At 38.3% G+C, this 11,762-nt stretch overlaps 1 protein-coding gene across 1 annotated transcript in view; it reads left to right on the top strand.

Annotated features, from left to right (window-relative positions):
* Positions 1 to 2,955: 2,955 nt before the first annotated feature.
* TFDP2 (transcription factor Dp-2 (E2F dimerization partner 2)) overlaps positions 2,956 to 11,762 on the top strand; it is a gene marked incomplete at its 3' end in the record, with an annotated part of 18,510 nt that continues 9,703 nt past the window's right edge. Inside the window, exons 1-4 of the mRNA XM_010142286.1 lie at positions 2,956 to 3,034; positions 4,201 to 4,304; positions 7,811 to 7,932; positions 10,469 to 10,516. Coding sequence (XP_010140588.1) covers positions 2,956 to 3,034; positions 4,201 to 4,304; positions 7,811 to 7,932; positions 10,469 to 10,516 — 353 coding nt within the window. The remainder of the gene's footprint in view (positions 3,035 to 4,200; positions 4,305 to 7,810; positions 7,933 to 10,468; positions 10,517 to 11,762) is intronic.

Raw genomic sequence — 11,762 nt, 5'->3', positions numbered from 1 at the left:
CCCAATTTTTTTTTCCTTTTGTACAGATCTTTTTGATTTCATATGTTTCTACATACATACGTGCTTCTACAGACTATGGAATTTTTAAAGTTAAGTTTATAGCCTGGTAAATTTGTGCAATAAACAAAGAAATATGCTGAGAAAATATGCATATTAATAGTGTGTTAATAATTTGGTTTTCCTATATGCTTTTATAATACTGTATCCTGATCTTGGAGATCAGTTTATGTTTTAGTGTAATAGAGGGGCCTGAGAACACACTTCGTGTTACTGCAGTATATCCTAATGGACTTCTGATATTTCACCACTCTGAACTGGTCTTTCTTGCCATTACTGTCCAGTCATAGACTGTATTATTTAAAATGGCTGTCCTTGTGTAGTGATCATGTTTTTCTAAACAGGAAAGAATAGCAACAGTGATTTTTTTTCCATGAGAAACAACAATAGTGGTAACTGAAGGATGGAAAAAATCAATTAGAAGGATCATTTTTTCAAAGAAAAATATACATAAATCCACTGACAGAGCTCAGTTTGTAGTGGTTTTCATATATATATTGCAGTTAAAGCCTCTCTGTGAGCGTTTTAATGAGGTTTTTTTCCCAGATGTTTGGTTTTCCATAGGTAGAATAAGAATAATAACACTGACCTTCTTTGTGCTTTGAAAGAACTGCCGAGAAACATTAGATAAGAGTTGAGTAGTATTACACAAATCATTCTAGTCTGATCCATCTCTGCTGACCTTTTTCATCCATGCAGTTAAGATTACCGTGACTAGGAGGCTGATGGGTCTCACTGTGTTCAACTTATCGCTGTATACACTGCTGGTTTCCAGGGGAACATAAATCTTTTTTGTCCCTAAATGATAGGCTTTATTAAGACCTGGCATTTATTTGGAATTCGATCATGTTTAAAGCCTTTGCAACTGCTATGTGATAAATATATATAATTAGTTTGGCGATATTTCTGCTTTAAGTTGAATACAGAAATCTGTTGAATATTTTTTAGATGATCTAAAAAGAGACATTTACTACCTCCTACTTTTTCTGTGCTGCTTTTTAAATAAGACTCAATGAGATTGTTCCTGTGGATGCTTGCTGTTTTCTAATACTACCTTGCCTTCAAAACTTAAGAAATTAACCAGCTGCTCATCAAACAGTGGTTCATTAATCTTGAAAATTTTATGTAAAATGCAGTTAGTCAATTCAGCAAGCAAATGCCTGCTCCCTGATCTGGTTGTACTTGTGTTGACAGTTTCCAGTTTGTGGTGATGTTTTTGATGGCTGGGACCAGTCCTGGCCAGCTCCAGGTGGTTCAGTGGCAGCTGTGTCCCACAGAACTGGGCTGCCGCTGCACAATGGCCATGGGCAGGATGGGATACTCTTGGAAGCTGGATTTCTCTTTTTTTTAGAGAAGAGTAGAGGTAATGTTGATATTGATTGTGAAATCTGTCTCCAGGTTAGGGTGCTGATGTGATCTGCTTGGAAACGCGTTAACTTTTTGTGGCAACTAACTGAACCAATTTCCACATTTGCTGTATGGAGAGACAGGAATGTGGTGTTTCCATCATTGAGTATTTGGAGCAGTTTAGGTCACGTGAGAATCTGGACTATGGCACTATTTTTTAATAAAAGAAAACAGTAAGGAAGGTACATTTTACTGAATAGTGATAAAACTTTTCATTTACCATTTCTTTCAACTGCTGACAAACACACAAGAATGACCTCTTATTGTGAAGAATTTGGTTGCTCTTTCCTTCTGTCCATGGTGGATGAGAGATACCTCACTCATAAAAAGAAATTGGTCCTTTTCCATCCTGTCTGTGTTTAAAAGTCTACTCATTCACATATTTTTATTTACCCATAAAGAAATTTAAAAGGAAGGACAAGGGCAGGGAAAGATTTCTTTGAATACTTGATCAACTAATAAGATCATTTTGACACTGCTGTCTGCCAAATGTGGGATCTCTGTAAGGATTAGAAGATGAAGATCTTTCTTACAGTAATTCTAGCCAGCAAGACTTTTAAGTATATGTCACGTAAGCGACTGTCTTTTTAAAATCAAGACCACGTAATTTGAATGACCCTTGTATTTACTAAAGTTGTTCTGATGCTGATGGCATACAAGGTGGCCTTGTAAATGAAGACATGGTGCAGCACTCTCTCTCAATTAGTGTTTACAGTAGTTAGTGTTTTACAACAGTAAATCTGGTGGCTGTGTATGGCTTTGGCCAGAGGTATTGTATTTTTAAGCTTTTTTAGAGTGTTTTCAGAGTCTGCATGTGTGTGCGAGGGGAGGTACATACATAGACGAGTTAAAAATTATTGCCAGTGCAAATAGATTACAGTCTACATGCTGCAAGCTGAGAAAGAAACCATACACAGCAATTGATGAGGGACAGCGGGTAGATGTGTATATTTGACTGTACACCTGGAATGTGAATTGTATGGTACAGTAAGTCTGACACATCTCAATCTTATGTTGTGAAATGTGACATTGGAGTGCATCTTGCAGGCGAAGAAGTGTCACTGGAGATGACTCTGTTAAGTAGTTCTCTGTGTGATAAGAGAACTGTAAGCCAAATGGTGACATTTCAGAATTATACTGCACTTTGCCATGTGACCTTATGTTGTTGGCACCAGAGAAAGTAATTTATTTCTCTTCCTTGAAAGAAAAGGGACAAGGAGGAATAGCATGAGAAATCGTGGAGAAAAGGGGACCAAAAGTTTCAGCTGCAGCAGAAAAGAGGAAGATTTCTACAGCAGCACTGGGAAGTGACAGACGTGTCACTGATGACCACATCCTGCAATGAGAGGGGACACTAGGTTTTGATGAGATTTGCTCAGCTGTGCTAGCATATCCTGGGCAAAATCTTGTAGAAAAAGTAAAACTGACAAGTAATTGGCCAGTTTAGAGAACTATTTTGAGCTCAGAGTTGGAACACAGTATATGTAAATCATGGATTACTGTCGACTCGTGCACTCCGGCACTACCTCACAAAAGTTGTTTCGTAATAGAGCAAGGATTTACTGTGGGGGTAGGTTTATGAGTGTGTGGATTTTAGAAGTGTTTTTGTTTCTAGGTAAGTTAGGCGATTGAATTATTCAAATAAGCTTCTTCTGAAGATATCCTCAGATACAGGTCTGCCTTTCAGAAACGAATATTAAGTAGTAGTGTTACTCCAGATGCTAATGGAACTTACCCAGAACATTAGAACATCCTTGTCTCAAATTGTAAATGTTTCTCACATCTCTTGTTAATTTTTTATAAAGGTGAGACTTTGTAGACTATATCTACATCTTTTTTTACTTCTGTGCTATAGCTACAGAAGTTCCTTTTTTAAAGTATTCTTTTATTCTCAATTTTGTTGCTTCTGCTTCATATTACAGAGAGGTTACACTGTTGAATTTGTGATTTTCCAGTTATGTCATGGGAGAACATAGGTGTACTAAATAATTTAAAAAAAAAAAAGATTGTGATTCAGGACCAAGTGAGAAAAGTGAGCAGTGGAGAAGACCAGGGAACAAACACCACTGAGTCAGCTTGGGACCATGTGGCCTAAGTGGAATGTTGGCCAGCTACTGGGGAAGGGGGGCACGGCAGTGGTGAGGGCCGGTGTTTGAGCTGTTGGAAAGGAACCTGTCACCTTAGATGCCTTCAGTTTCTCTCTGATAGTGCCAGAGAGCAGTAAGTAGCCCTTCAGGAGCCAGTCCTTGTCCTTACAGCTCACGACCCCAGGTGGACCCAAGCTGACTCTGGATAACAAGGCAGTGACATTCCTTGCACTTGATTCTGCCTCCAGACCCACCACTGTCATTCCCCATTTTGAATCAGGCTGTCCCTAAGAATAGAGGGAGGTGTTTGATTGATGGATTCCCAGCTTTCTTACTAAGAAACTGTCGTAGAGCTAGGAGCTGCTGCTGCCACAGTGTCCACAGATAAATGTGTTCATCGCTTTGAGCGGCTTATGTACAATGGTTGGAACACTCATGGGCTAATGGTAGTGCTGCATGACAGTTTTGATTAAGACATCAAGTCTGAGTAATCAAGATGACAAGATATGATTTGGAATAGGGAAGGAGCAACAGCATTTTTTCAGCATAGAGCTGCCCTTCTCTGTGTGAAGGCAGGATGAGTTAGATGGTGTTATTCATAGGTTACTTAAGAAGTAATTTAAAACTCTCTTTTTATTGTTCTTTTTAGGTAGTATTTCAATAATCACATTACCAGTTTCCAGCACCAACTCCCCAACTAAGATTTTGCCAAAAACCTTAGGACCAATCAATGTGAATGTTGGATCCCAAATGGTAAGTTTTGCAACTCCAGTAGAGCTAACTTGTGTAACTAGCTGCATGGCTTCCTGTTAATGCAGTATGGGAAAACGAAGAACAAAGATGTGAACGGTGGTAGGAACTTGCCACTTCCTGTCTCAGCTGCAAAGGCTGCTGAAGTGCCCCACGTGGATGGAAGGGATGTGTGGGTACAGCAAGCTTAGCATGCCAGAATTGCCATTCCCAACAACAATCTGTATGTGACCTTAGAGGATATTTATCTTCCTGGCTTTGAATGGAAATTGAACAACTTTACCAGGTGGCGTTTTAACTATTACTCAAAAGTGTATTAAGAAAAAAAAAAATCTCATTAAGAATATTTTGAGTCATGTTCTCACCGGTAAATCTTGCTAGAGGTTTAACTTGTTGATACTGATCTTCTTAAAATTGTCTTTTCCTGTCAGTTATAACTGTATATGAGCATGTGTTGTTGTTTCAGGGATTTTGGATCTGTTGAGAAAAGTTTTTCTGTTCTGGTGGCCAAAGAACTAAATAAGCAATGCAGTGAACAGTTTCTATTAAACTAATGCCTACTTGCCAAGCACTTAGTCTCAAGAACAATTTCATGTTTTATAAAGAATTGTGGTGGGTCTTTTTCACATCAGAAGTTGCTACTGTTCTTCAATGGCTTTTATCGCCATTGGACAGATGGACACAAGCATTACAGTCAGGTGCCCCTGAGCTGTATTCTCCACCGTGCAGAGCTCTGCATCTGAAGTGCTAGCCACAGGCTGACTACGAGAGATTAGTGTTCCTCAGTGCATCGGTACTGATACAAGTATTGCTAGAGCACGTACCCTGTAGCTTTTCACTGGAATAGTTCTACAAAAGATGTGTTTTTGAGTGCAATAAACAATTGCCAGGAACTGGCGAGAGTGGTCAGTTAATACAGTTCCTGTTCTTGAGTGACTTCTCAAGCTCCTGCTTTTGGTTAAAATGAACTCTAGTTACAGTTTAGTTTCTATGGCAGACAGAAGTTGCAAAAGCAACTGCATGGCACGAGACACAGATTTAAAAAATTTTTTTTAAATATTCTGCTGCTTTGCAAGAAGTTCTTTATGCTTTGCAGCATCTGTATTCAGAAAACATTATTATTAAACAGCCATTAACACCAGCCTCCTAAGACATCCAGTGTATGGCTGTGTAGTGTCCCATGCCATTTAAAACAGTGGGAACTTTAGCACTCCTTTAGCAACTTATCTGTGTTAGCAACATCCTGCTGCTGCGAGGGTTTGGGGCTTTATTTAACCACTGTAGGTTACAGCCCCCCTCAGGTCCTTCAAACCCCCAGGATCAGTGGGCTGTTGGCTCATTGGTACGAATCTTGTGGGGTATGGATGTGCAAATGGTGGAATCAGCAAAATTTGTGGGCTGGATTCTTGCGTATGAGCATTTGTCACAGTTTCTTTAGATTCAGTTGTAGGTGTAATTTTAACAGCGTAAGTATTCTTGATAAAATCCTTATTTACAGGGACTTCACATATCCTACTGATGATCTATTTGCTACATTAGGGTGAGGTTTTCTTTTTCTTTTATGCTGTGCAGTGCTGTTAAGATGGAATTAGGCTGCTGAAAATACCGTGTAGAGTTTTTTTCTAAAAACAGGCATTCAGTAGTAAATTTAAAAGTGACACTGAAATAGCACTGATTTGTGTATCCATGACATCTGTGTCCCTGCATCCAAGAACTTGCAACTTTAACAATAAGCTGTAGACGGGTGGATTTTTGTGCTTCTAAGTGCCCCTCAGACCAGCACTGCTGGATATGGTGGCTGCCATGGAGAATGGGCCCTGGCAGAGCATACTGCTGCAGTCCATTTGCACTAGATGGCACCAGGAGATAGAAGGAGACTGGACAGGCTGATCTTGGGACACATGAACATGAATTTGCCACCTCAGTTTATAATAGTGATTGTCACAAGAAAATTATGGAGATTGGACATAAAACACTCTTATGACACATTTGATCCTGCATTTACAAGACATCAGTAGAGCAACTTGAAACCTCAGAGAGGGTGGAATGTGGTAAAATGCATTTCAGTGTGCAAAATATTTAAAATCTTTCTTCCTGGCATGTGCTGACAGAACCCTATGCTTACTGCAAATAAACATTATTTATCATGTTGCAAGAAACTGATATTAAAAATCACTGGATTGGGTTGATGTTTAATTGAAATATTGCATTACTGATTCTCACCTACATACTGGTCTTACACCTGTGCTGAACTTAAGCAAGCTTTTAAAAATGAACCACAAAATGTTTCCGACTTTAAGCCAATGTAGTAGTAAGTTGAAAAAAGTTGCTAGCTTTCCTGTACATGCATGCAGGATATAAAGCAGCCAGCCAGGGTTCTTCTGTTCTAGTTACTAGTATCAGCTAGTAAATATCTAACCTGTACCTGTGTTTTGGTTTTCTCAAATTTCTGTTTTGCTTCTGTCAAGCTATCCACTTGCAAACATAAATAAGATAGATTTATGTCTTTAAGTTTAAAAAGTACATATATGTACTGAAAAAGGAAATGGGAAATTCTTCAGATACCATCTTTTCTACTTATTTAAACAATATTGATGGATGCCCAACAAAGTATCTGCCGTATACTTACATGGTTAAGTGAAGTAGTAAAGGAAACTAAAATGTTTAATACAGTGGGTACTCAAAATGTCACTAACAAATGGAGTAAAATAAAGTAAAGATTAAAAAGGCAAAATAAGGTATATGAGTAAGAAACATTGTCCAAGAAGCTTTAGTATGAAACTTACCATACTGAAATAAAAATAATCTAACATGTGGTTTATTTTAAAATTAATTAATTACTGCTGTTTTTTAAATACTATCTAAATTCTGCTACTTTAAAGAATGATCTTAGACGTGATTTAAAAGTTGAGACCAAGTGTCTTAGTGTTAACAACCATTGAACACAGAATTTCACCAGGTTTGAATAAATTTAAATTCTGCCTATACTGTAGAGACTTTACATTTAATTCCATAAGTACCATGTTGTATTACTAGATGGTTGGAATGCCTTGAGATCTTGTGAATGCTAGAAACTGCAGTGAATACTTTGCCTGCAGCTCAGATTGTCTTTGGTACCAAAGACAGACAATTGCAAGAGACAAATGCATGGGAAAGGAAGCTTTATTGATTACAGTGATCAAGACATTGTGTAGACATGCTGTCAGAGAAACAATGAGATGTATACAGGTACAGATCTTATCTGCCATACCTAGTAATTATTTCTACTTGTCTAGATCTTGTCTTTATAAATGATACAGCAATATGGTACAATTAGTAGAAACCTTAACAGCACTGTAAATAATGTATGAAGATCTTCTGATGACATCTCTTCTGTGTATCTTGACCATAGCTTGCATCTGGTACAGAATTGCTGTTTTTTTCTTAATACCATGCTTAGTATGATTTCTGAGCTGTTGTAACTTCTGTTTTCTTAGAAGATTTGTGGGCTTTATTTCTAAATTTCATAGATCATAAGCACATCACAAAGATTGACCAGTTCAGGGAGTGTTCTGATTGGGAGTCCATATAACCCAGCTCCAACAATGGTCACACAGACACATATAACGGAAGCTTCTGGCTGGGTCCCAGGGTAAGATTTCTGGTTTATTTAAAGATGTTTGAGGATCCATTCTGACTTTCCCTTTACTTGTGCTGTTGTATCTGTGTGTTGGCTTATGGCTTCTAGATCTCGCACAACTAAAAGGAGTATCCTTTTTAGCCTGTTATGCAATTGCAATGTCTGGAGCACGTGAACATAGAAGTACAAGCATCGGTCACTTCACTGTTCTAATTTTATGGCATGTCTGTTTCTTTATGAGTATGGAGAGTCACAAATTCATGAGTTCAGTTAAAAGAAGCCTTTTAGGTTTTTTCATAAGTTCACGGTATATCCAAGTAGCTTTGCTGTTGAGCATACCAGCAAGTGCCAGCATGGGGGGAGACTGTCAAAAACGCTTCAAAAGGCATTTAAGAATAAAGCTCTAACGGAAAATTTTAAATGTAATCAATGAAATAAATTTTTATTACTAGCTACAAATTTTCATGGGGTTTTGAGGTACTCCAGAGTAGCGTGGCTATCTTTATATGTTCTAAGGAAATCTGGTCTTTGCTGGTATTTCAGGATTTTTTTTTTCTTAATACCAGCACTGGTGAGTTTATCTGTCTCAAGACAGATGTAGTGCTTTGCCTCTGAAAATAAAGTAATTTACTTCCATATCTGGGTAAACTTTTCTACATAGGTGATGAATGTCAGTAGTACCTTTCCAGCTTTAGAGGTGAGCAGAGCATCTAGGACATGGCAGAAATGGGAGTATAACGTTTGTATCTTGACTTTCTTCATTCTGTGTTTGCTGTAAGCACAGACTGTCACAGGTTTGTCCTTCCCACTTGCAATAGTCCCACTACAGAGTCAATAAACAACATGCCTGGCTGAGCAGATTTTAAGCTTGATTTTTTTTTTTCCCCCTGAGTATGTGTTTATCTCCTCACATACCTTCCAGATCCACTTAGTTCTGATTTTATTTGAAAAATGAGTTGTCAAAGATTACTTTGTTTCTGCAAATTTTGTGAAATGTGGAGGCTAGGTAGAAGTTCTTTTGATACACAGAGGAGGGAAAAGATACAGCATCTGTTCACAGCTTGCTAAACCAGAGAATCAATGCCTTTTCTTAAGCTTCATCTAAACCCAGGTGATGGAGATTTCCAGAGAGAAGCCTAGTTGCAGTGCATCAACCACCACCACAAAGTAGAAGCACCATCCTTCTGTTTGTCCTGTCAAAATCCAGAGACAGTATTTCCAATGAGGCTAGCTTTCTTCACCAGTAAAAAGGAGCAAGATTTTCACCAGACTGGCTTATCAATATTGATCCCTGCAGAAGTCCATACAATAGGTCATATTGTCATCTGAAGAACAAAAGTGAGGAAGGGTCTGTGGTACTGCCGAACTTGCATGGTGGTGAATCCAGAAAGGACTTCAGAAAGAAGACAGTTCCAGAGGACTCAAAGTCCAGACTTCTTGCTTTAGCCGTTGTCTGCTCCTCTTCACAGATTCCAGATTGTTTCCAAGATCAAATGAGACAAGCATACTCATTCTCAGGACTCCATACAACCCCTGTCAGCCTGGCTTACAGAGCAGGGGACACCTTTCATTCACCAGCATTCACGCCCCCTGCCCCAGCTCTGGTGCGCTCACACCCCGAGTCACACAGTGTGAGCAGTTAAGCACCACGGACAGGGATTGCCAACGACAAAAATCCCGCTGTTGCTGCTTAGGAAGGCGTCTGCTCTGGGTTCCGGATCACACAACCAAATATCCGTGGGCTTTCACGGCACAGATCTTCAAATCCACCACTGTTGTTCAGCTCCCTTCACTAACTTTGTCAGGTTTTCAGCTGTGTAAGTATCCGCGTGATCCTGATTTGGAAACTGCAAGGTAACAACTACAACTGCAAGGTTGTAAATCGCCAGTAGTTCTCAAGCAGTATGCATTGTATCAGCTGCAAGAATAAAAGACAAGCTTGGAACACATCTTCTGAAGTCTGCTTGCTGTACTAATAAACAGAATGATAAGGAAACTGGCAATGACTGGTGACTCCTATGCAAATTTCACGTCAACTGTTTCTTCAGAGTATCTCTCTTCAGCTCTGTATGCATCAGCTCTAATATGAATGTGTTTAGTGTTTTACCTTCTTTTTTGTTTAAAGATACCAAAACCTTCAGTGTCATTAAAATATAGGATATACCTCATCTGCTGTTTAAAAGCATTTTAATTCCACATGGAGGAATTTTATTTAGGAATTTTCAAAGGAGCCCAGCTTCCCCTTTTTGATGGGATTTGCTTATCTAGTTCATATCAGCACTTCCTATAGTTCCAGATGAAGTGAATTCTCTAAAATCATGCAGGCAAAGCATGGTAAATTTGGGAATAGAACTTGTCTGGCAGACAACCTTTGAAGTCCTAACCACCTTCTCTCCAATTTTGTCAAGCTGTGTGTGTGCGCTATTTTTCCCTTTCAGTAAACATGTAACAGCAAACATTAATACCCAGCTAGGCCCCAAATACATTGATTTTGTTGCTCTAAATATATAATATTGTTTTCATCTAAGTTTGAATTGTCTTTTACTAGGGACAGAAAGCGGACTCGAGAATTTATAGAATCAGATTTTTCAGAAAGGTGAGTATTATCGAACACATGTATTTTATGTATACAGTCATACCTGTTTTACTTCTTCAGATCTGTCCTTCAGAGGTGGGTGTACAGTTCCCACTTTCAGGAGATTTCACTCTTCCACACAAAAGCTATGTTGTATGTTATTCTTTGTTATTATAATTCATTACTCTTTGCTTTATCACTTCCTGATAAATACATTTGCTAATAGAGGTGATACTGGGAGTTGTGAAAAACAAACACAACACATCTTCATAAGCAGGATTGTTCTAGATTTAAATGTGACAAACTCTTAACTGATGATCTTTTCCTTTACTTCCGAAACTTCTTTGAATGCATTCACGGTGTTTGCCTGTCAGGGAATACTCAAATTTAATAACTACATAGGGATTAGGAATTTTAGGAAATTTAGGTTTAGGGGTTTTTTAATCTTTTGGTGTTCCTTTCCACTCTTCCTTTTATTCTGTCCTTTTTTCCAGTATTCTGTTTCCATAAAAACATTCAGAATCTTGAAAAGCATTCTCATATATTAATGTTTTCCTTAGCTTGTTAATGTTGACTTTTCTGTAAAATAATAGATCTCCCTGTAACATACTGTCAAACCAAGTTGTAAATCCGTAATTTAAAAAACCAAACCAAAACATGACTGAGCTTTTTAAAGGCTTCTGTTGAAATATGCATCCAAATCTAGCTTGTGTGATAAAAGCAATTGCTCATGTTTTTTTCCATTACCATCATCTCAGCTCTTGCTTTTCTGGAGGAAGAAAGAGAATGGAAAATAACACTGATAGTTGCCAGTTATTAAAAACCAATGAATACTTACTTATTCTCCACAAAAAAGATTCTTGTATTTCAGTCTTAACTATGATGGTAAGATACTAGACTTGGTCTTTAGGAGAATTAAGGTATCTCTTTGCTGTATTGTAGATAGGGATGTCTGAGCTTTTCTATTTTAAGCACAGACAGGAGAGCTCCCTGTAAATCTGGCTTCCAGGCACATAAACACCCTGTGATGTTTTCCCCCTTTTTTAGGTTGCTCTTTTGTGAAACTACGTGGAGATTAATTATAAACCCAGGTTTTTTAAGCACCTGCCTAACAGGATGTGTTCAAATACTATCAATGTAGAAAGCACTGAGAAAGAGGAAAGAGCTCCAGTGTACTTTTTTGCCAACTTGTAAGAAACAAGAAACTGATTGAGAAAAGCAGAACGGTTGTGTTTTTTGTTTAGATAGTACATGTCATTGGTCCCAA

The sequence above is a fragment of the Buceros rhinoceros genome, unplaced genomic scaffold, assembly GCF_000710305.1.
Source record: "Buceros rhinoceros silvestris isolate BGI_N320 unplaced genomic scaffold, ASM71030v1 scaffold6558, whole genome shotgun sequence".
Classification (NCBI taxonomy): Eukaryota; Metazoa; Chordata; class Aves; order Bucerotiformes; family Bucerotidae; genus Buceros; species Buceros rhinoceros.
The sequence above is the reverse complement of the archived record's forward strand: the minus strand, read 5'-3'. Positions and strand labels throughout refer to the sequence as shown.